Below are 25,401 nucleotides of genomic sequence, written 5' to 3'. Positions count from 1 at the left end.
CATTTTACTCCAACCTTCTTCTTTGACTTTAAGGACCCTTGTGATTACATTGGGCCCCCCTGGATAATCCAGGATAATCTCCCTATTTGAAGGTCAGCTGATTGGTAACCTTAATTCCCCTTTGCCATGTAGTGGGCCTCTTTGGAGGCTATTATTCTACTGACCACAGTGGAGCTACTCCAACTCCTGTTTCTTGGCTTCAGGGACTGCTTTCTGTTAGGTTCTTTTGTCTTGTTTGTCAGGTGCTTTTGTGGTAAGCTCTTTATGTTTTCTTTAACCTCCTAATCATTGTCATTTCAGCCTCATCCACCTCCTCATTCTTGTCTTTACTTTTGGTTTTTATAAAAAAGTGTTAGGTAAGGGAATTTCCTTCCTTCAAGGGCTTTTATCATTCTCCTTGTTTTTCTCTAGTTGACCTCTTCCTTCTGCTTTCTTGGCAACTGCAGTCCTTTTTGCTGGGGAAAAGCACATCCTCCTTTCCTAGAGTTGTGGTAAACTTCTTACCTTTCTTCTGAAGGATGACAGCCTCATTTCTAGTGGTCATTTAAAGTCTTCTGATATTTCATCTTTATTACTGAATTTTCTCTCTTTGGCAGAGCAGCCATTTCCTCTAGTTCTCGGTTTCCACCTAGAGTTGACATCTCATGATGTGGGGCGGTGGAGAGGTGAATGCCTTGAGTGAGCCAGGAAGAAGCTGAGCAATGTTCATGTGGGCTGCAGGTACTAAGGATACTGTTATAAAGCTAGAATAGACTTTTCCTAATGCTAAACATCATTTACAAATAAGGTTAGAAAGATATTTTATCCTAACACATTGGTTTTGTCCTATTTTGAATTTTAAGTATTTTTAGAAATTCAGTTTTGTATAAATCACCTAATACCAGCCACAGTGAAGATGTTAGGCATGTTGTGGGCTTCACACTGGCTCACTGACTTAAGAGAAAAGTACTTCTGAAAACTAGCATGAGAGATAAAAGCACCTCACCCTCCTAAAAATCCCTTGCATACAAGTCAGGACCAAAGCAAAGCCTCTGGATGTGACTCCAGAGGGCCTCTGCCATTGACTCTTTTCTGTGTCCTACCTGTGCAGGACCCAACTTTTATCCCATATCCTCCACAAAACCTCCCTCAGCTGCTCAGCCTGTATCCTGAATACTTGCTTGCTTGTCTGCAGAATACTTAGCACTTAGAATCTGCTACTTCTGTGATTTTTTCATAGACATCGTTTGTCTCTCCAAATGAATCTATTGAATGCAGCTTTAAATATGTTTGGTTATGAATTTACCAAAATATAGTTTGAAAAATCTCAATGGATACACTGACCTAGGTGCTGTCTCTCTCCTTGGAAAGCTTTGTTTTTTACAGTTATATTGGGGATTTACTTTTCCTAGGAAATTGTTGTAATTGAGTGTCAGGAGGTATAATTTCTAATCCATTGGTTCATTTTATATCTGGTTTATGTTTTAACCAGCTCATGTTTAGAGATTCTAATTTGCAGTGGTTTGGAGCCATGCTAGAATATTTTCTGGTTAAACTTACTTATTTTATCTTTTTAAGGGCTACAAAACTTTATAGAGGAAGCCTGATTGCACTCTGCATTTCCAATGTATTTTTTATGCTTCCATGGCAGTTTGCTCAGTTTGTACTTCTTACTCAGGTAAGGTGCTTATATTTTTAAAATGAATTAAGCTTAGTGAGCTTGATTATGAGAACTCATTTGTCTAAAATTATAGAACTGAGATGTTACATGATTCTAAGTCCTAAAAAGTTTTTTTAGTCCATATTTTGAAAGAAATTTCAGGATAGGGAAATATATGATTTATTTATTAATGGGTGTTAATTATTTACTTAATAGTAGAATGCATTTATTGAACTCAAGTTTATAAGAATGCTTATCTTTTTTCTTCAATATTAGTTTGCTTAAAAGAGAACTAGTGTTATAACATTAAGTATTTCTCTTAAGGAGACTGTAGTATTTATCTTAAGTAAAATGTTTTTGTGAATAATAGTGGACTTTCTTACACATAGGATAAATACACATAGGATAACATAGGAAAAATAGCTAAACAATTTATGTTTTATATAACTCCCTTACCAGCCTGTAATATATTTATCATCTTTCCACGTACTCTTGTCTGTCTCTTTCCCTTCAAATAGAGGTCTATAAAGCAAGGTAAAGGTCGCTTGTTGAGAGAGGGAGTAAAATGTGTGCTCATTTCTCCCTGCCACCACTGTTTCTACTTCTTTCTTATACTGGCCATATTCATATTCATATAAAGCAGTATAAGAGTTGCTTTTTAACGTTCTTTGAGATGTCTTGCTTGAGAAATGAAGTCAGACCTGGATTTGTGTCCTAACTCTATTCACTGGCTGCTTGAGTTGGACAAACTGCATAACTTTTCTTAGTTTCAGTTTTCTCATTTATGAAGTAGAGAAAATGAGAGACCCTACTGTATTGGGTTGTGTTTAGGATCGGATGGGGTCATGTATGTAAGAGTCTTAACACATTACCTGCTACTTAAGACATCAAGTTAGCTGCTTCTATCATTTTTTTTTAAGAGGCTCTATTTGTACTTCATTCTTTCTTTGATCTTATCTTTTAGACTCCTTTGTCTTCTTTAGTTTGAGGACATTTTAAATGTTTCTGGTTTAAAATGTCCCTGAGGGTCGCTCCTTAAGATTCTACCCTGTAGGCCTGCGGTGTATTGCTTAGCCCCTGGAGTGGAAAGGGAGAGGTCCTATCCTTTCACTTACTGGAGATGGCCTGCTTTTTGTTTTTGTTTTTGTTTTTTTGGTGGGGGAGGGGGAGGAACTGGGGGGAGGTGCATGGAGTGAGGGTAGGCAGTACTGTGCTCCTCTGTCGGGCTTACATTGGATAACAACACACTTCTCCACAGCTATTGTGTCATATCTGTCACCCTTCAGCAGTGCCATGTTCCCCATGGGGAAATCTGGGTCAAGGGAGACCTTGTTTTTCTTACTACTAGGAAAATTTGTTGTAGATTACTCGGAGACAAAAAACTTGATGAATGGAACTTAAGTTACCTGTTTAAGTTTCAGCTGTTTTGCCATTTGTTTAAACCATATTTGTGTAGTAGGAGAAGCGTGGAATTTAATTTGAATTGCTTTTTCCATGAAGAAAGGTAGAGAGTCATTGTTTGACATAATACCTCTCTATACTTTACTGAGGTAAATTATTTAATCAATTAGTTCATATAATCAATTAATGCATATAAATAACTCCAGTACTCTTAGAATTCTTGGTAAATACATACACAGTTTTCTTCAAAACTGTTAAAAAAGTTAAAAATACCTTTGTAGTGAAAGTACTTCTAGTTTGAAATTTGATAAATTTGATTATGCCCAACACTTGAATATTTGTATAAATGAAAGAAAACACTAATGGAGACACTCGTAAAGACTGACTAACAAGCAGAACTCAGTGTATTTTTACACACACACACACACATTATATAATTATTTTTTAGTTTAATGTACCTTCCCCAATTATGTATTGTCACATGTTATAATTAAATTTTTATATTTTTTGATTGAGCAAGGCACTTTGTAATTGTACATGTTGGCAGTAGAGTCACTCTGACATTAAAAGGAGTATTGTTTGGATAATCCATAAAGTAGATAATTTACATGGTTAATTGAGAGAGATGTGAATGGAAGAGAAAAATCAACTGATATGTGCTATATTAATATATTGACCATAATAAATAATAAATTAGCAGGTAAGAGGGAAACTAAAGAACTTACTTTCAATACAAATATAAATTTGAGGCAAAATAAAGATAATCTTTTCTTAATTTTTTAATCTATTCATTATATATATAATTTTAATTTTTAATATAACTTCTTTTTAAATTTCAGATTGCATCATTATTTGCAGTATATGTTGTGGGATACATTGATATATGCAAGTTACGGAAGATCATTTATATGCACATGGTAATGGTTTTTAAATTTTTTTTCCCATTTACCTTGACCTTAAAACAAACTCCTGATTAGTATTTTATTTATTCATGGTTGCAACTAGTTTTGACATAATTCCATAACTAAAACAAGTATTATTCAAAAACTGTGATATAATTAGCAGACATTGTTTTAAATAGGCCGCCCATAAAATTTAATTATCTGATTTGAGTTTGTGCGCAGCTTACACATTATCAGTAAAAGAGGTAATTCGTGAAAGAGAAACATGGAATGGTATATTATCCAGGAGCCTTCTGTTAAAATGAAGTGGAATATTCATTTATTGAGCACAAACTATCCAGGCATGTGGGACATATCAGTGAATAAAACTGCAACGATCCCAGCATATATGTGGATTATATCCTAAAAGAGTGGAGGAAGAAGACAGAGGATAAATAATAAACATAGTAAATGGGTAAATTATATAGTATGTTAGAAGGTGGTAAGGGCTATGGAAAAGGACAAGTCATGGTACCCCAAGGAGGTCAGGCTGGCCAAGTGTCAAGGGATGGGAGATTGAGGTGTCACATGAGGAGGTCAGAGGAGGTCTTATTGAGAAGGGGGTAGTGGAGCAAAGATTGGAAGGAGGAGAGGGAGTCAGCTAAGTAGATGTCATGGAGAAGAATATTCTAGCTTGATGAAATAGCCAGGGCAAAGGTCTTAAGGCTGGATGGTTGATTTTGATGAATATTGATTTTTAAAAACATTTGTCTTCTCTGTCATTAGTTCTTACAATTTTGATATTTTCTTTTTCCTATAATTTTAATGTAATTACAGCATGCTGTTGTTTTGTGCTGGTCTCAGCCTATCAATAACAATGTTGTGGTTGGACAGGCACTTGTGGTTCTTACGATTGCAAGATGCCCTTCAGCAATAACTGTCAGGAAACTTTGAAAAAAACCAAGGTTTATTACTTACAGGACCTGGAAATTACACAGCACACCTGGGACCACACAGTTAGGTCGTGGGGTGTAGGGGGAGGCATGGGAGAGTTAAGGAACAAGCATGCCCTGGAGTTCTGCCTTTATGGGGGTCCAGGATGGGGGCCTAGGATTTTGAGGGCTCATTTTTTGTGTGTGCATGAATTTAAAACATACGAGTGGGAATTTAAATCACAGGAAGAGAAAAAACTGTCCCAAAGGTCAGTTGTTGAAATTAACCAAGATCTCTAAAACAAAGGAGCCTCAGTGGGGGAAGGTGGCCTGACCCTTTATTTAGTCATGTGGCTGGTAATATGTTTATTCAAGAGATATCCATGTTTGGAGTGGATCGCAATAAAAGCTTTAAGTCAGACACTTGTATTACAAAGAAGAAAAAATCCCCAACTGTCAGGGTTTATACTACAGCCATATATTTTTTTATTCTCTAATAATTGATACATATAAATAGGACATTTATAACATATAGAGAAGTTATGAACAGAGTTCTAAAATAAACAACCATGAGCCTACCCTCCAATTGAAAAATGGAACCATCATTACTTTGAAGCCCTTGTGTGTCCTGAACACATCCCCTCACTTCTCTTGGAGATAACCACTATCCTGACTTTTAAAATTATAATTAACTTGCTTTCCTTTATGACTTTACCATCTACTTATTCCTAAATAATATATTTTTATTATTAAATATTAGTATTGTTTTTAAGGTTTATAAAATGGTATCCTTTTTGTGAGACATAAGTTTTCACTCAGATTTTTGAAATTTGTATGTTGCTGGAGTTCAGACATTTTCTTTGCTTTATGTTTTGCATTGTATAAATAAAGCATGATATATTTATCCATATTCTTGTTGAAAGACATTTAGGTGTTTTCCTTTTACGTATAATGGTGTACATTCTTACACATACCTCCTGGGGAATATATATTGAGTTTCTCTAGGGTATTTACATAGTAGTAGAATTTTTAGGTGGTAAATTAAATACATGTTCAACTTCACAATTTAATGTTGCATTGTTTTTCAAAAATGATTAGACTACTTTGAACAGTAACGTATAACACTTCTTGTTATCCTATATCTTTTTTTATTTTGTCAATTTGGAGAGTATAAAATGGTATCTTATGGCCTTAATTTACATTTTCTCTGGTTTTCAATAAAGTTGAACATCTTTTCGTATGTTTATGGGCCCTTTGTGTTTCCTTTTTTGTGTCACTCCTATTCAGATTTTTCATCAATTTTTCTCTTATGTCCAAGGAAAAAATGGCATCTGTTTTATTCACTGCAATGTAATCCACTATTTTCATTATTTGCTTTGATGCTTGAATTGTTCCCGATTTGGCTGGCTACTTCCTGCTGGCTTCTTTGTTCTTTTAACATGTCCTCATTATGCTTTGAACACTTTTTCAAAGAAATTAATAAAGGCTCAGCTTCATCAAATGCTTTTTTGCATCTGTCTAGATGATCCTCTGTATTTTTCCCTCTTTAATATGTTACTGTGGTGAATTACATTAATTGATTTTTTTACATTAAGAAACCATGCTTTTCTGGACTAAACAATTTTTATACTAATTATATTGCTGGATTCATTTGCTATTATTTTGTTAGTGTTTTAAATCTCTGCTCATGAATGGTATTGGACAGTACTTATCCTTTTTTAGACTTAAGTTTTTTTCCCCTGTTTAATATGTTTTTTTTACATAACAATAAAAATTCAAGTAATTGTTAAGCATTTAGAGTCTGTCAATCACACAGTCACATAGGCAACTGTCAATGAGAACTTTGACTCAAAGTTTTAGTTATAAAAGTACTAACATTACACAGGTTTAGTTTGTAGTAGAACCTATCCTGGGTAAATGATATACGCTTTATGATGTCACTTACTGACTATGGAACTAGTTACTTATTATCCATAGTTGCTTTATAAACTCCTAAATCCCTATAGTTAAAAAGGAAAAAAATATGGAATTGTTTCCAAAAATTTTTTCCATTTTTTTATTGTGATAAAATACACATAAAATTTACTGTCTTAAGCATTTTAAGTTTACATATCAATGATGTTAAGTACATTCTTATTGCTGTGCAAACATCACCACCGTCTATCTCCACAAGTCTTTTCATCTTGCAAATATGAAACTCTATACCCTATAGAGTTGTAACTCCGTATTCTCCTTCCTCCCCACAAGCCCTGGAAACCCTCATTCTGCTTCCTCTGTCTATGCTTTTAACTACTCTAAGTACCTCATATAAGTGGAATCATGCATTATTTGTCTTTTCCAGAACAGGTTACTTTGCCTGGCATAATGTTCTCAAGATCCATCCATGTTGATGCAAATGGCAGGGGCTTCCTTCTTTTTTATAGTTGAATACTGTTTTATTGTGTATATATACCACATTTTCAATATCCATTCATCCATGGATAGAAACTTAACCTGTTTCCATGTCTTGGCTGTTGTGACTAATGCTGCAATGAACATGGGAGTGCAGACATATCTTTGATATCCTGTTTTTGTTTCTTTTGGGTATATACCCAGAGGTGGATTTGCTGGATCATATGGTATTTCTATTTTTAATTTCTTTTTTTTTAAATTTTATTTATTTTTTTATACAGCAGGTTCTTATTAGTCATCCATTTTATACACATCAGTGTATACATGTCAATCCCAATCTCCCAATTCATCCACCCCCCCCACCCATGGCTTTCCCCCTTGGTGTCCATACGTTTGTTCTCTACATCTGTGTCTCTATTTCTGCCCTGCAGATTTCTCAAGGAGCTTCCATACTGTTTTCATAGTGTACCAATTTACATTCCCACCAACAGTGGGAAAAAGGGTTCCCTTTTCTCCACATCCTCACTAATACTTATCTCTTGGCTTTTTGATAAAGGTCTTTCTAACCGGTGTGAGGTGATGTCTCATTGTGGTTTTGATTTGCATTTACTAATAATTAGTGATATCGAGCACCTTTTCGTGTACCTGTTGGTCATTTGTATGTCTTCCTTGGAAAAACCATCAATTCAGGTCTTCTGCCCATTTTTTAATCAGATTATTTTTGGGTTTTTTGCCACTGAGTTGTAAGACTTCCTTGTATGTGTTGGATATTAACTGTAGCTGGTATATAGTTTGCAAATATTTTCTCCCATTCTGTAGGTTGCTTCTTCTTATCATTGATTGTTTCTTTAGCTGCGCAGAAGCTTTTTAGGTTGGCTCCACTTGCTGTGATTTTGCTTTCATTGTCTGTTTTTAAACTCATGCAGGACTGTTTGCATTAGGGCTGGTTTATGAGGGATGGGTAGCTGCTGGTGAGCTAACAGCTAAAATTTACTGAAATTGACTACAATTTCCCATCTAGGGGTTCTCCTGGAAGTTGCAAGTTTTGATAGATGCCCGAGTTCCAAAATACTTCCATCAGATAGTTTGCCAAGTTGCATTTGTTGTCTAGGTGGGGAGACAGATTCCTAGTGCTCCCTATACTGCCATTTCCCCAGAATCCTCCAGCTACACTTGCCTGATTTTGATACCAGATTTATTCTAGCCCCATAGAATTAATTGTGTTTCTACTTTCTCTGTCTGTGGTAGATTTTTTGTAAGATTGGAAGGAATATTCCCTGAAAGTTTGGCAGAGCTTGCCTGTTAAACTATATGGACCTGTTATTTTTTTGTGTGTGGACAGATTTTAAATTAGTGATCTAAGTTGTTTAATGATAATAGGACAATTTAGATTTTTTCTTGAGTCATTTTTTAGCACTTTTATGTTGTTAGGGATTTTCCCATTTTCTTAGTTTTAAAATTAACTGACATGAAGTTGTTCACAGTGTGTTCTTATTTTTTTTAATCTGCTAAAATATAGATACTCAAAAAAGATATAGATACTAAAATAACTTGTAATATCTCTCTTTCATTATGTACCTTCTAAGTTCTCAATTTTCTCAGTATAGTACTCCTCAAATTTTATTCTTCACATTTAAATTAACTGATGTTTTTGAGCACCAGTTGTTTGTCAAACATTTCCTAGGCCCTTAGCATACAACAGTGATAAAAACAATTTAAAAAATCTCTTCCCTCGTGGAGCTTATATTCTAGTGTACGTAGACAGAAATAAATCAAATATATAAACAGTATGTTAAATGGGAGTAAACAATATTACGGAAAACAAAGCAGACAAGGAGAGTGAGCAGGCAAGGAGAGTGGGATTTACTGAGTAGGTAGGGGAGGTGGTAATTTAAAGGAGCGGGAAAAGAAGGCCTCACTGAGAAGGTTACATGGGGTTAGATAAGGGAGCATCCATTAGGTTAAAAGAAGCAGCAAGCATAAGTGCTCTGAGGTGTTCTAGAATCTGCAGAGTGTGGCTGGATTGAGTGAGAAGGGAAAGGGTCATTAGAAATGAGGTCCCAGAGGTTAGTGGGCAGACTCTATAGGGTCGTGTAAGTCTTTGAAAGGTCTTTGGTTTTTCCTTGAAGTGAGAATCAAAGCCCTTAGAGGGTTTGAGCAGAGAAGTTACCAGAGTTGGGAGTGGAGGTTGTGCATATTGTCCGTTATATCTGATCTGTGACTAAAGCAGTAATGTTAAGACAGCCTAGGAAGAACATCAGTTTCCTAACATTATCAATAGGAATGGTTCATAAAACCCTGCAGCTCTATCCTGATGCTGCATGGCACTTATCTTGTGTGGTCCTAAATTGGTTCGTGTAAAATAGTTCTACTTCCTCAAGAGGTACCACTGACAATGTTGCAGATGCTGCAGTTGCCCTTCAAACCAGATGTGTATTTAACTCTGTGTTATATAACTGCTGGTTCCTTTAGCCAAGATGCCAAGTCCAACTTTTTTTTTTCTCCAATTAATCACATCCTGGGATTGATTATAAATCCAGTATTGCATGTCTTGTGTGTAACTGTTCTAAAGAATCTTATTTTATGTACCATATGTATCAGAATAGTGTACATTGCCATGTAATGTAAAAAAGAAAAATCGACATAAATACTGCACCCAACTATCTAAGTGTTATACCAACTAAAACAATAAATAAACCTTGAACAGTAGAAAAAAAAAGCTGGGGAAATGGACCCCAAGTATCTCTCCAGACCCTTGACACATCCTTTCTTAATACTACCTTATATTTCTCTTGAATACCCTTAGCAGTGCTTTGCCTGATTCTTGGTCATGAATCTGTTTATTCAAAGTGATGATATTTTGCTAGTTTCTGCCAAAATTGATTGGGAAAATTTTAAAGTTGGTTTTAAATTGTGGCACTTAAGGAAAAAGGCTATTGTTATAAAATTTTGAGAATTTGGTTCCTTACCCATTTGAGATAGGCTGGCACCTGGTATCTTCTACTGGAGTGCTTGCACCTGGACATAGGCTGGCACCTGGCATCTTCTACTGGAGTGCTTGCACCTGGACGAAAGTCTCCATTGAGCAATAAGATACAAAGAAACTATAAGTGACTAAAATAACTACACCATGCACAGTTGGAGCAATTATGAGCAACAGGATACAAAAAGGCCAGAAATAAACTACAAGTTTCTGAGGTGCTGGGAGCAAAAAGCAGGGTACTGCACATGATTCCTGCACATAGCACCTCCAAGGGCATGGGCAGACCACCTAAGTTAGGCCTCCTGCCCAGCCCATTGTCCACCCCCATTGTTACCCCATGTAAGGATCCAAGCAGCTCTTCTCCGGGAGTGGGCAAGGGTAGCTTTTTCTCGCTTTCGCTCCCTTGTGCTGCAACATGAGCCCTGATTAAGCATTGCCTGAAATTCTCATCTGGCCTCTTATCAATTTCTATTGGTTAAAGAGTCCAAGGACCCGGGCAGTTAACAGTTAGTAAGCATATAAGAAAAAAATAACATGACAGTAAATTTATTCCAAGAATGCAGGATTGGCTTATTATTAGAAATTATGTTAACATAATTTATCTCATTAATAGATTTTAAAAAGATCAACAATGTGATCATTTCCTTTGATATTGTAATGGCATTTGATAAAGGTCAACATCTGTTTCTGATTTTTAAGATCTTAATTAAATGAAAATAGGTGGATATTTCACTGAACTTTTAATACATACATATACTTTAAACCAAAAGCTAGTATCACACAAAATGATGAATCAGTAGAACTATTCCCATTAGTGCCAGAAACTTGACAAATATGCCTACTGCCACTCTTAACATTGTTGCATAAATATTAACTAATAAAATTGACTAAAAAATAAGAGTTTCAAAAATAGGAAATAAGATGTAAAAGTATCATTGTAAGTATGCTTTTGAATACTTAAAAAACCCAAATTAATGAACTGATTACTACTAGAAACAATGAAAGTTTATATTCATTTATGCATATTTAATGTAACTTTTCTAAATATAAAAAATCAGAAAATATGAAAAGATTTCTGATACAATAGCAAAACAAGTAATATACTTTGAAATAAACTTAATATGCAGGATCTATATAAAGAAAACTTTGTACTTCTACTGATGTATGTAAAAGAAGACTTAAAGAAATGGAAACAGGAAATTCCCTGGTGGTTCAGTTGTTAGGACTCTGTGCTTCCACTGCAGGGGGCACGGGTTCAATCCCTGGTCTGGGAAATAAGAACCTGCAAGCCGTGTGGTGTGGCCAAAAAAAAAAAAGGAAATGGAAACAGCATGTATTATTTTCAGATGTAAAGATTCAATATTGGACAGATGTAACTAAAATATAATGTAATGTACATTTGTAGAATAAGGTAATTCTAATAAAAATATCAATTTTTGAAACCTAGGCTGATTATAAAATTCATATGGAAATTGATATATGTGGATCAAAAATAAAACTTCCAGAAGAAAACATGGATTATTTTATTTTTAAAGGCTTTCTAATAATGGAGTTAAATCCTGAAGACTTAGAGGAAATGAATGAAAAACTGACTAACATAAAAATGTAGAAAGCAACTACAATAGAGAAATACTACAAAGAAAGATAAAAATGAATTGGGAAAATATTTATAATATGTTTGCTTGGTAAGGAGCTATGCTCTATCATATATGAAGAGAGTGCTTAAGGAAAATACCAAAGCCCAATAGAAAAATGGGCACTAGGAATAGACAATTCATACACACACAAAACAATATAAGCAGTAAATAGAAGAAAAGATGCTATCTCACCCACTAGTAAAAGAATGGAACAATGAAACAATGAGGCAACATTTTTTTTTTGGATTAGATTGGCAAATATTTGAAAGAATAATACACGGTGTTGGCAGGAGTGCGTATCAGCAGGAACTCTCATGCCCTATTGGTGGAGAGTACAGTGTTTTGTATGGCAATTTGTCAGTATTTTCTCAAATTTTAAAATATGTGTATTGTTGATTCATTTATTCCATGATAGTAATTTATCCCATAAATGTGTTGACATGTACATAAGATACATAAAATAAGGGTGTTTTTCATAGCGGTGTTTGAAAAACAAAACTAACAACAAAACAAAACAAAACTGGAAAGCACTTAAGTTTTCAGAAGTAGTCAGAGGACTGGTTAAATAAGTTATAGTACATCTCTAGAGTGGAGTACTTTTTTCAGTTACTCAACAGAATGAGTTAGATTGGTTTGAATTGATAGGTAAAGCTCTTTGAAACAAACTAAGAATAAAAGCAAGCAATAGCATAGCTTCTGGGCCAAGTTTCCATTTGTGGTTTTAAAAAATTATAAAGTGGGGACTTCCCTGGTGGCGCAGTGGTTAAGAATCCACCTGCTGATGCAGGGGACACGGGTTCGAGCCCTGGTCCAGGAAGATTCCCACATGCCACAGAGCAACTAAGCCCATGTGCCACGACTACTGAGCCTGTGCTCTAGAACCCGGGAGCCACAACTACTGAGCCCACGTGCCACAACTACTGAAGCCTGCGCACCTGGAGCCCATGCTCCACAACAAGAGAAGCTACCACAGTGAGAAGCCTGCGCACCGCAACTAAGAGTAGCCCCCGCTCGACACAACTAGAGAAAGCCCACGCACAGTAACGAAGACCCAACACAACCAAAAATAAATAAAATCTATTCTTTAAAAAAAAATTATAAACTGGAATTTGTACATGTGAATGTCTATAAGGATGCACAGAAAATTGTTGTTGGTGGTGATCTCTGGGGTTTTGAAGTGTGGCATAGAATTCGGGCTGTTTTCCTTGTATATTCTCTTTTGAACAGTTTGAATTTTGTTTATCATGGGCATGTGCAATTTTCAGAATAAAATCATTTTTTTTTGTTTTCTGTGTATTAATTATATTTTTCTTGGATTTTTCCAGATTTCTCTTGCACTTTGTTTTGTTTTGATGTTTGGAAACTCAATGTTATTAACTTCTTATTATGCTTCCTCTTTGGTAATTATTTGGGTAAGTGTTCCTTAAGTAAATATCTGTTTTTGAAACTAATGGTTTACCAGTTTCTTTATCACTGGCTTGAGATTTGTGAGGGATTTTCTACAAGAACTGTTTCAAGTGTCTTACTGAATACATCTATATGTGATAATGTGTTTAAGTTCTCATTTCCAAAGAAACACAACAAAAGTTAATACTGGAAAACATAGTGCTTTGCTTCACAGTCCCAATCTGTCCTTTCCTCATCTTTTCTGTCACCTAACTTTTGGTCCTAGAGTTCATTTTAAAATGGTTTTTATGCCTTCCTCTTTTTCTTGTCTCCTCCCCTCTTTTCAGTGTTTATCCTATTCCTGCTCCACTTTCTGACCCCCTTTCCTCCCTCTGGCATCTCAAGCAGTCTCTCCTTGTTCCACTGTGATCAGAGGCTTAAGGCCTTGTATTTTTAGTTTTTTCCCCTCGTGTCTATTTGTATGAATTATTCAGATAGTTTAAATCAGGTAATGATTCAGTAATATTTTACTAGATCACTACCAAGAACAGATTTAGATTATGGGGAGACTGTCTTATAGAATTAGAGCAAAAGGTAAAAGGTTATCTAACTCCTTCTGCCACTTTTGGCAGGATGACTTTCTAAATATAAGTCTCTCTAAATTTAAGGACTTCCAGAGGTGGTTACTCCTTTTTTTTTTTTTTTGCCAGTGGGTTTCTCCATTACAATGTTTTGCAAACCTAAGAGGAAAAAAATTATTCCTTATATTTAACATGCATGTGCTTTAGTATTAGGCTGGTTTTTTGAAGATGAAAGCACAGTGCACTGTCTTAACTGAAATGTTTTCTACTTCTTGAATAACCATTTAAGTAACTCAGATCATTTTGTCTTTCTTGATTTCTAGAACCCATTAACAGATTTGGAATCTGCTATTTCTTTGTCTGATTTTACAAGTAATATTTATTTAAGATCCCATTTCCCAGGAGTATACCTCTTCCCAATCTGGGCCACCACCCTTTTCAGGTTGTGTGACTTGAGTATACTTAGGCACAGAAATTAGCAGTTAGCATGTGGTGATGCTGTGCTTTCAACAATGACAAAAACAAAAAACAAAAACAAAAACCCAGTAACTGAGTTGCTGTGCTGTGAGATTAGTGATAGTTCTTACAGTCATGAATTTTGTTTGTAATTAGGAAATGTGTCAATGGACTCAATTCTATATTTAAATGTGTACATGGGGAAGTCCTGCTATTACTCAGAGTAAAATACATGACTCTTGTTACTTTTGTACAGTACACAAGTACATTGAATGGAAGATTTCCTATCAGTAAATCTAATCATAAGTACATTTTGCAGGAAATTTCTCTTCAGATCTATTGAGCACCTACAGTGTGTCAGGTTTCCTACTAGGTGCTTGACACTGAGGTGTGTCTTAGGTATGGATTAAGCATTATGCATATTTCACGTATTTTGGTGTATAAAAGTAAATGATGGCAACAGGTACAGAATATAGCATGTTTTTGCATATTTAACTATAAACACACATTTGCCTGTTTTTATTTCTGTATCACTTTGAAACCTTAATTGTAACACATTTTGTGTTCTCAGACATTCAGAAACTTCTGAAAAGATTTAATTTGGGTTCATGTATTTATGTTTTGATCTCTAAGCATATTTTTGCCAGGTTTGAAGTAGATTTAGATCTGTATAGGTACTATACTTTGGGAGTCTATTATGTACCTGGAAAGAAATAAGATTTGATAGGAGAAGTATTTAGTTGATCTGTTAAAAACTCATTTGTAGTTTTTTCAAGGAGTTAGTAATATTTAACTTAAGAAAAATCTTGTAACTATAAGACACCTGTCTAAAATTCTGAAATTATTATATACTTTTTGGTTCTTAGGTAAATCAGAACCAGTCATAGAAATCAATCATAGAAATTTATGTATGGAGATTCTGTTTTCAACTTTACAAAGTGACTAACTGACCTAAAATACTCTGGATAAAACAGGGCTTCTTGAAATCAAATGAGCCTGTGGTGATTCTATGTGAAACACTGAAAGTGTGCTGAATTTTAGATTCTTGAGAGTCTTATTATTTAGAAGTATTTTTTTGGTACCTGAATTTGTGTCTGTAAGTATTAACTGTATGCTATGTTATTTTCTGCATGCAGGGTTTACTGGCAATGAAACCATGTTTCCTGAAAATAAATGTATCTGAACTTAGTTTATGGGTAAGAATCAATCTATTTGAATGTATATGTTTTTCCTTCTCTAAAATATATCATTGGTTTTATGTTTTACTTTCAAGGAACTGTCCTATATAATGCAGAGGATCTAACAGTTTTATAACATATTAGGGCTCAATTTTAATGTGCCAAATTGCTCTTTTCGTGAAGCAAGTTAAGATTAATATTGGATAGGTAGTTAAAGAATTTCAGTTTTATGTATTACCCATGCTTTTTCTGAGGAGCAGTGCATGTGCAAGAAACTGTTAGTAGAAGGGGAATTTAACTGCAATTGCTGTATAAATCTCCTATAAAATATATTCATTTTGACAACAAGATTGTGTATATTTTTCTTTTTGATGATAGCCCCTTGATTTTGGAGTAACATTCTTTATTTTAATTTAAGGTGCATTCTTTTTGGCATTTTCTCTTGGATATAGAGATAATTACTTCACGTGTGATTATGTGGCATGTACATAAGATTTATTTTTTTCTTCCTAGGCTATGTCTGTGCAATGGCTATAGTTTTGTTTTGCTATATTTTTCTTTTGTAGGTTATCCAAGGATGTTTTTGGTTATTTGGAACTGTCATACTCAAGTATTTGACATCTAAAATCTTTGGCATTGCAGATGATGTAAGTGTATTTTTGCTTAAACTTGGAAGACTTGAAATAAATCAAACAGGCTAAGAATGAATTACTAGAGTTGTTAAAATGCCACTATTTAAGCCAAATTCTAAGGTGAAGTCTATTCACCTGTTATTTTATCTATTTACTATAATAGAGAGTAAATATGACTATGTCTATAGTCTGTTCTCCAAAATTAATTTCTTGACATAACTCTCATATTTTATTGGTCTTTCTGTATCACAAAGATTCTAAAATTTTAAAGTAAGAAAGCTCTAGAGACTTAAGCTCAAATTTTAAGGCCTCTACAGTCATTTTTCTCTGGTTTCTTTATAATCCCCTTTTGTAACAGATAAAGATGCCAGCTTCAGAGACTCTTAAAGAATAGATCATATAACTTATTCTCTTTTTCTTCCAGTTTTCTAGTCAATGCTTGTGAAAGGTTTGTAGGTAATTTAATCCAAGTTAGTCTTATTAAGAGACATTTTTATTATTGTTATTGGTTTTGCTTTTTTTTGGTATTTGGGTAGGAGAGAAAATAAAATGAGAAGAATTCTGCTTTATAACTGTAAAGATTCACTCGATCTATAATTTTGTTTTGCCTATTTTATTTTGATGTTTTGGTAAGCACATTAATTAAATTAAAAGAGAGAGCAGGATACCAACCAACATGGAGAGAGTAAAGTAAGCCACATATTTTTTTCTGTAATTTATTTTAATTGATGGTCTTTCTTCCTTCTGTAATAGATTAAGGTTGTGGTTTTGAAACTGAGTTCTGTGAAGTTCTGGGACTTCAAGGACTCTTTGGTGGGGTCCATCTACTTCTCAGTGCCCCTGCCAGCCCCTCTTCACCCAGGATAGTCTTGCTTTAATCTCTTACATAGTGGACATTTATACATGTTTTCATATGAACAAAGGAATTGTTTGCTTAAAAAAGATTGAAAACAATGGGCTATTAAAGGGGTGGTCTACAACCTGTGAAAGATATTTTAAAAGTTTAAAAGTATAGTCTAAAATGCATTTATTTATTCATTCATTCAATGTACCTGCTATGTGCCTGGTAGTAGAATGCATCCTAGAGATACAGAACTGAATAAGACATGGTCTAGTGGGAGACAGGGACAATTTCTGGCAACTATAATACAGTGTAATGAAAGCTCCAATAAAAATAAGTACAGAGTGGGACTTCCCTGGTGGTCCAGTGGTTAAGACTCCGTGCTTCCACTGCAGTGGGCACAGGTTCTACCCCTGGTCAGGGAACTAAAGATCCTGCATGCCACATGGCATAGCCAAAAATAAAATAAAATAAAAATATAAAATAAAATTTTAAAAATTCAAAATGTATTTTTTAAAAATTCATTAAAGAAAATAAGTATAGAGTGCTGCAGGAATACACAGGAAGAATCAGGGAAGGCTCCTAGAAGTCAACTGTGAAGATGAGCACTAAGTGGTGATTGAGTCAGCCAGGATGTAGAGAATGAGCAGGAAGAAAAGGGAAAGAGCCCAAGTCCTGGGTTTATGGAATCTGTCTACTCACTGGGGGAAGACAAGCCGGTTAAAGTATTAATTCAGGTTAAAGTGACTATTGTCATTTCTGTCATAGCCTGATGTTGCAGCAGGGCCAAAAAAAAAAAAAAAATGCTGTAAAAAGTTATTTCCAAATCAGAAATAAGTTAGTTGCAGCTTTAGTATTTCTAGAAATCTGTAACATTGATCAAGGACATCAGCTCATAAATTCTTAATTTTAACATTGGTCAAAGGAAGAGAATGGCAAGGCCACATGGCTCTTGAGAAGCATTTCCACCCACCCTTATCTGTTAATTAGACACACACTTCCTGTCCTTTAGGAACCCAGCGAGGCATTTCTCGGTCTATCCTGGATTTCCCATCCTTGCTCCTGTCAACATTTTTCGTGGTAAAATCCTGATGTTGTATACCAGGGAAGCTCAGTACTAAGTGCCCCAAGGTTTTTATTGGGGGCTGGTAACATAGGCATCCTCTGCCTAGCACGTTATCAAAATTCCAAACTCCCAGAAAGAATGTAGGTGTTCAGTATAAGCTACTATTATCATTTAGGGTGATGGGAGCCTTCCGGAATTCAAGTTCCCTGATGCCAGCTAAGGGTCAACCTTGCAAGCAGGTTTTTCAAAGGATCCCCTTCAGACCTACTATGTTAACTCTCATCTGAACAGCAAGTTTGTCTCATCTTTTCCTTTCTGCCATGCCCACCTTGGATCTCCCATGAATATGCATACCACCTCCCAGTCAGTCATAGATTTGTAGAGAGCTTGGGCTCTCTTGGATCCCCCCAGCCTCTGTGGACAACTTTCCAGTGCACCAGGGATGTGAGAACTTGTCTCCCGTCATTGGTTGTCTCCTTTTCAGAATCTCTGTAAAATGTCTAGCTAGTCTGCCAGTCTACTGTTCACCAAACGAGTACTGTAACCCTAAGCTGGCAGAGCTGTGAACTTCTGCCTTTCACTTCCTTCTGAGTTTGCTGCTTTTACTGATGGTGCATAGATTTTTTGCTCTCTGCCCCCAAACAAGTCAGCTCCTTTCAGTAGCAAAGGTTCTGCTTTTCATGGCCAACCCCACCCAGGTAGGACCGTTGGGCTGACCAAGCTGGGGGAAGCAGAGGTGATGTAATGATGGGTGGGAGCGGCCAAAGCAAAATGCCACAGACTCCCACTATTTCCACCCAGAGCTCATCAGTTTTTTGGGGGTTTTTTGGCTGCATAGGGTCTTCGTTGCTCTGCGTGGGCTTTCTCTAGTTATGGCAAGCAGGGACTACTCGTTGCGGTGTGCGGGCTTCTCATTGTGGTGGCTTCTCTTGTTGCGGAGCATGGGCTCTAGGCACGTGGACTTCAGTAGTTGCAGCATGCGGGCTCAATCGTTGTGGCACGTGGGCCCTAGAGCATGCGGGCTTCAGTACTTGTGGCACATAGGCTCAGTGGTTGTGGTTTGCAGGCTCTAGAGGGCAGGCTCAGTAGTTGTGGCGGTGCTCCATGGCATGTGGGATCTTCCCAGACCAGGGCTCAAACCCGTGTCCCCTGCATTGGCAGGCGGATTCTTAACCACTGCGCCACCTGGGAAGTCCCTCATCAGTTTTTTTGTGAATGCATGTTTCTCCATTTGTTTTCCTTTTGATTAATTACTTGATCCTAATATGGTTTTTGACAGTTTTGTCCAATTTCATAGTTGTTATTGAAAGAGGGGATTTACTAACTTCTTCCTCTGCCATATCTGGAAGTCCCCATATTCATTGATTTTTGCGTGTTGATCCAGCCTTATATTTCTCAGATAACCTCACTTGTTTACAATGTATTAGTTTTTCTAAATATTGCTGCATTTGGTTGGCTAATATTTTTAAGGACTTTTGCTGATATTTATGGGGATATTAGTCTGTAGTTTTATTTTCTTGTGATGTTTTTACCTGGTTTTAGTTTCAAGGTAATGCAGCCTTCCAGAATTATTGGGAAATGTTCAATCTCCTATTTTTAATGAGAATTTGTAAGAATTGATATTATGTCTTCCTTAAAGGTTTGTTAGAATTTGACAGTGAAGCCCTCAGGATCTGGAGTTTTGTTCATGGGAGATTTTTCTGTTACAAATCCACTTTCTGTAGGAATCTATTGGTGTTTTATGTCTTTAGAGGAAACTCACCCATTTCATATATATCATCAAATTAAAAAAAATATTGTAGAATTCAGTTAGCGAAAAATTCTTATTGAAATTTTTTGCATATATGTGAATTGTCTTTTGTGTGGATTTGGAATCAATATTATATTAATCTATAAAGACCTGCTTTTTATTTTTTTACTATTTTTTCTACTTTCTATTTATTATATTAATATTTTCAAAGTACCACTCCTTTAAAGTCTTCCTCGGTTTTCTTGTATTTCTCTTTGTAATTGAGTTCTGTCACCCTCATTTCTTTTCTTCTCATTTCTCTGGGATTGTTCTGTAGCATTTTCTGATGGTTGAGTGAAAGTGCTTGGCTCTTGTTTTCACCTCTCTTATTTTCTGATAAATGCATTTTAAATCTGTAAATTTTCCTCTAAGTAGTACTTTTTTGTGTGTCTTACAAATTAACTATTTTGCGACTTTCTTTTTAACCTAAAAAGTTTTATGTTATTCAGTTTCTAGCTGAAAGGATTTTTAAAGCCATTCCTAGTTACCATTTTCCAATTTTGCTGCATTTATGATTAGAAAAAAATAATTTGCATTATATAAATTCATTGAGATTTATTGTGGCATAGGATGTGAACATTAAAAAACTTTTTACTTGTGTTTGAGGGTAACATATAGTCTCTCTTTGTGAAGTTTGTATTCTCTGTTTGTGAGCTTATTAATATTCAGATTTTATGTTAACATTTAACTGCTTTTTCTACTTTAGAGGGAAATATTTAACATTTCCAATGAACATTGTCAACTTTTTCTTCCTACAGAGTTTTTCAGTTGTTCTTCTATACACTTTGAATCTATACTGTTAATTGCAAATATTATATGTTCATGATATGTATAACCTGGCTTTGCTGTTTGTTTTATCAGCATATAATGTCATTTTGTTGTCTTTTTTCATATATTTTTGTTTGAATTTAGTTTTGTGAGACATTACAGTAGCTAACCCAGATTTCTTTGGTTCATTTTATCTGGTATATCTTGTTCTCTTTGTCTGTTTTCAACCTTTCTGCATACTTTTAACTTTGTCTTTTGTAGACAATATGATATTGAATTTTTCCCCTTAAATCCAACTTGAGCACCTGTCCTTTAGTTAGTGAATTTAACCTTTTTACGTTTATGGCAGTTATCATTATATTAGGACTTACTTCTTTCATTTTATTTGAGATTTTCCAAACATTTTACTTTCTTTTTAGATTCTTTTCCTTTTCAGTGGATAGGTAGTTTGTGTATGCTATTTTAGACCTATGTACTCTCCCTCCTATTGATCTCTTAAACTTATCAGAATACATTTCTTCCCCAGGAGACAGAGCATTTGAGATTCTTCAGCATATCCCACCACCCTTTATAGTTCCTACTCACTCCCTGACCCCCTACTTCATTTAGGTATTGTTTAGGGTTTTAGTCATGATGTGTTTCAGTTATAATTTATCCCCTTTTCTATGGTTCTTGCTCTTCTTGCTCTTTTAGACAATAATGAATTGAAAGTTTGGCAAATGTTTTCTCATTTGTTAAATGAAAACAATTCCAGCTTCCTCACATGGCTTCTTGTGGGAAGTAAGTTAGGTGATATAAGTGTGAGCACTTGGTGACATGTGAAGAATTACACAGTTGCTGATTGTGAGGCAAAAGGTGTGTTTTATTCCAAGGCCTGCCCATTTTCTACTTCTTTCAAAAAGTCTTTTCCAACCCCTTTTCAGAAATCTGAATTAACGTTTGCTTTGCTTTGCTCTATCACACGTTGTCCCTTTGTGATTGACAGATGCCTGTGTGTGTTACCAAGCCTACTGGATACTGTGTAGTGTATTTCACCAGGTTTAACACCTTGAGCAGGGAAAACCCAAGGATAAAAGCCTTTGGAATGTTGATGATGGAGCGTGGACGGCAGGGTGTTGTTGGAACTATCACTTGTCAGCAGTAGAAGGGAGACTGTGAAGTTGGAGGGTCCAGAAGTAGCCAGGTGTGGGAACAGCAAGCTCTGTCATGCAGTGGAAACTACTTTTAGGTACTATTAAGATTAAAATGCATTATTACAATATACGGCATAATCTAATGGTATCTCCCTTTATTCCTTACTAGGCTCATATTGGCAACTTATTAACATCAAAATTCTTCAGTTACAAGGATTTTGACACTTTATTATATACCTGTGCAGCGGAGTTTGATTTTATGGAGAAGGAGGTAAGATGTGATTTCTCCTTTCTTTCCTTAGGTTTTGGTCCATTCATTTTTCATAAAGGGTGCTCCTGTTATTCAGATTCTTACCTCTGTGCTCTTATCTCAGTTTGAAGGAAAAGGAAAACCTGGCAGCTTAAAGGAAGGTATTCCTATTTACATTAATACAGCTTCCTGAAATATATGGTCTTTTCTTATTTTGATAATTTAGAAACATGCATTCAGTCTAGCAATAGTTTTAGGATGAGTAAACACAGAGGCATTTCAAGTTGCCTCTTTTTAGGGATAGCATTAGTTCAGTGAAGCTCTCAAGCTTTTAAGTTTCCACTCACTTTGTAGTTGTTTGTTTGAATGATCTCATAGCTTTGAAATATCATTCAGTATAAGTTCTTCATTCCAACAACATTTTGTTTCTAAAACTGTGTTCAGGTGTTTAGAAGGAAACCAGAGAGTAGTTTAGTGGATAGTGAGACAGAAGTCTGCGATATTACTTGATGTTCTTGAACAAGTGACTCTCATTCTTTGAGTTGTAGCTTACTAGTTTCTGGTAGTATGCTACAGATAGATATTGTGAGGACAAAAGGAGATACATAGGAAAGTACTTTGATATTTTAAGATATTTTATATTAAATACCATTTTGCAATACTTTATGAGCTAGTTTGGTTCAACAGACATGTGTATATATATGTCTTTTTTTCACACCACCCATGTGGACCCAATTTATGATGATATTTTATTATCTGTCAGACATTTTTCTTCAAAGCTGTGTGTGTGTATATATATGGAAGTGGCCAACAGTCCTCTGTTGACACATTCATTTTCCCCGATCTCCACTGGGTTAGCCCATGTCCTAAATTACAGACCAGTGGAGGAGAGTGCACCACACAGCAGACTTTTACCAACTAGACATTCTGAGTTGAGCATGTCCTGCAGATGTACTGTTTACTCCAGTGACCTATCAGTCTTCATTTCCTGTGTTCTGGCAAATGGTTTTGACACATAATGGCTGATAAAAAGTGTACAAATGATAGTGTTGAACCTGCTGAAAGAAACTAAGGAAAAGTATCTTGCAAGGCTTTAAAATGCATGCTTATAGCAGATCAAGACTCTTTCAAGAAGGTGGTAAAGGAAGTAGAGTATAGAAATCAACAGAGAAATTAGGACTCAGTGGAAATCCTTTAACATTATTGAGGATATACACGCTGTTGCAACCTGAGAGTATGAACCATCAGTTATGTGATAAAAGAAATTGTTTATTGAGGCATAAGATGCCTTCAGTCAATTTGAAGAAAATGGCAAAGCTGTGTCCAGCCTGCCATTCCTCATCTCCATAGGTACCTTCACAGGGATGATGCTATAGAGAGAGAGCACGGTGCCAGTTCAGAGAGGGCATCACTTGTATGGTACATCCATATAGCGGGGAAGAGGGAACAATTTAACATGATATCATACCGATATGGAAAGACACTTAAGATGTATAATGGGTTGAGCAAAATGGTCCGATCTTATTGACCTATAATTAGCACACATAGAATAAAGTGTAAGAGACCAAAATTTTAACAGTGGTTTTTTTGGTGGAGAGATAATCAGTGATTAACTTTTTTTTTTTTTTTTTTTTTTGTAATTTACATAGAATAAAGTGTAAGAGACCAAAATTTTAACAGTGGTTTTTTTGGTGGAGAGATAATCAGTGATTAACTTTTTTTGTAATTTGCATCTTCTAAATTTTCTATAATAATCATATTTTAATTGTATTGTGCTACTAAAAAAAAAAGTGAAAACAGTGAGGGGGATCTTTGCTTTTTAGATATGAAAATGGAAAGCAATAGTATTTAAAGTACAAGGATACCAAAACAGGAACATTATGACCAAAAACGGACAATGCTGGATAGACCCATGTGTAGGTACTTAACTGTGTTTATGCGTATGTACTTAGTATAAAGTGAAGAGAGCACCACATAATATATCAATAAATGGTTAAAAGATGCATTATTTCATGAATATTCTTTGAAAAATTGAATTGGGGTGGGGAGTCAGGTTAAAGCCTTGTATCATATTATACACCAAACTTCATTTCAGTTAATGTGTTAAATATAAATGAAGCCTGAAAAATTAATTTGAGAAAAATTTCAATAAATATTAACTTCATTATTAATGAGCATAATACAAGTGCAAAACATATATGAGAACGATTAATAGATTTGTCTGCATGTAACTTAAAACATCTGTACATTAAATATTACAAAAATTAAAAAGGAAATGACTAACTGGGATGATTTTTGCAATAAATATAATAAATGAAACTAGAGGTTAATATAATTAGTATAGGAGCTTGTTCAAATCAATAAAAAAAAGTTACCAAAGGCTCTCACCCTTTCCCAGCACCAAAAACACATCCCCCCCCCCGCCACATATGCAGAAATGAGCAAATGTGAACATACAATCCATCCGGGAGGAAATGCTCATAACTGATTATAATGTGAAATTCATTGTCTCCTTTATTTTTTCTCCATTTTCTAGTTTTCACAATGAGCATATGTAACTTTTATGCTTAGAATAAAATCAACAATTACAAGAAATATTAAAATAAAAGAACTTACAGTTCTAATAGGACACACACACACGTGCATACATCTCTCACTGTGTGGTTTGCATTTGTTCTGTGCATACCCTCTCTCTGGTGTATCTTTTGGCATTGAGGAAGTTTTATAATTTTGTTTCCTTTATATTAATACTTGTATATATTAACCTTAGTCCCTTCTATCGGTTTCCTCCTGAGAGTTATACTGGACTTAGCTAGTTGTTTCTTGCCCCATGCCTATTCCCACCCATTTCTAGTTTATTGTAATACTATAATCAGGGAGATTATTTTACTTCTTATATACTCTCCCCCTCTTACACCATTTTTATGAGTCCCATTGTATCTTCATTGTCAGCACGTATAACCTCTCATACTCTTCTGTCACCTTTATATCCCCATCATTGTCGTAGTTCTGTAGATCATTGTTTTTATTGTACACTATGAGTTGTAGGATCGAAGAACACATTCCTTGGCTGTGTGAAGATTACTCTCCAGTGGATTCCTCAGGAAGGGCTCATGGGAGCAGTAATCCCTGAATTTTTACATGCTCAAAATATTTTATCAGTGGCTTTTATGTGTGAAGGTCAGTTTGGCTAGATACAAAATCTTTGGCTCACCTATCTTTCCTTGAGAATCCTAAATAAATTACTCTACTATATTCTGGTCTAAAGTGTTGCTATGAAAATCTGATGCTAATATGATTTTCTTTTTAAAAGAAATATTTTAAAAACACCTTTTAAATAAACTTTTGGAATATAATGTTAAAATTGTTTGAACTCCTTATTAAATTTTGTTAAATACTTTTAACACAATTTTGACATACTTCCTTTTTAAACTAAACATCTGTATCTTACTACTTT

General features: G+C 35.2%; 1 protein-coding gene across 3 annotated transcripts in view; it reads left to right on the top strand.

Annotated features, from left to right (window-relative positions):
* The window catches only part of DPY19L1 (dpy-19 like C-mannosyltransferase 1), a 97,912-nt gene that overhangs the window by 50,674 nt on the left and 21,837 nt on the right, over nt 1-25,401 (top strand). For all 3 annotated transcript variants that reach the window (XM_081244983.1, XM_081244984.1, XM_081244982.1), the window contains exons 9-14: nt 1,558-1,657; nt 3,880-3,957; nt 13,190-13,276; nt 15,424-15,483; nt 16,032-16,112; nt 21,864-21,965. In XM_081244983.1, the coding sequence (XP_081101109.1) occupies nt 1,558-1,657; nt 3,880-3,957; nt 13,190-13,276; nt 15,424-15,483; nt 16,032-16,112; nt 21,864-21,965 (508 nt within the window). The remainder of the gene's footprint in view (nt 1-1,557; nt 1,658-3,879; nt 3,958-13,189; nt 13,277-15,423; nt 15,484-16,031; nt 16,113-21,863; nt 21,966-25,401) is intronic.

The sequence above is a fragment of the Mesoplodon bidens genome (assembly GCF_964165515.1).
Source record: "Mesoplodon bidens genome assembly, chromosome: 9".
NCBI classification, from domain to species: Eukaryota; Metazoa; Chordata; class Mammalia; order Artiodactyla; family Ziphiidae; genus Mesoplodon; species Mesoplodon bidens.
This window is presented reverse-complemented; position numbering and strand designations above follow the sequence as displayed.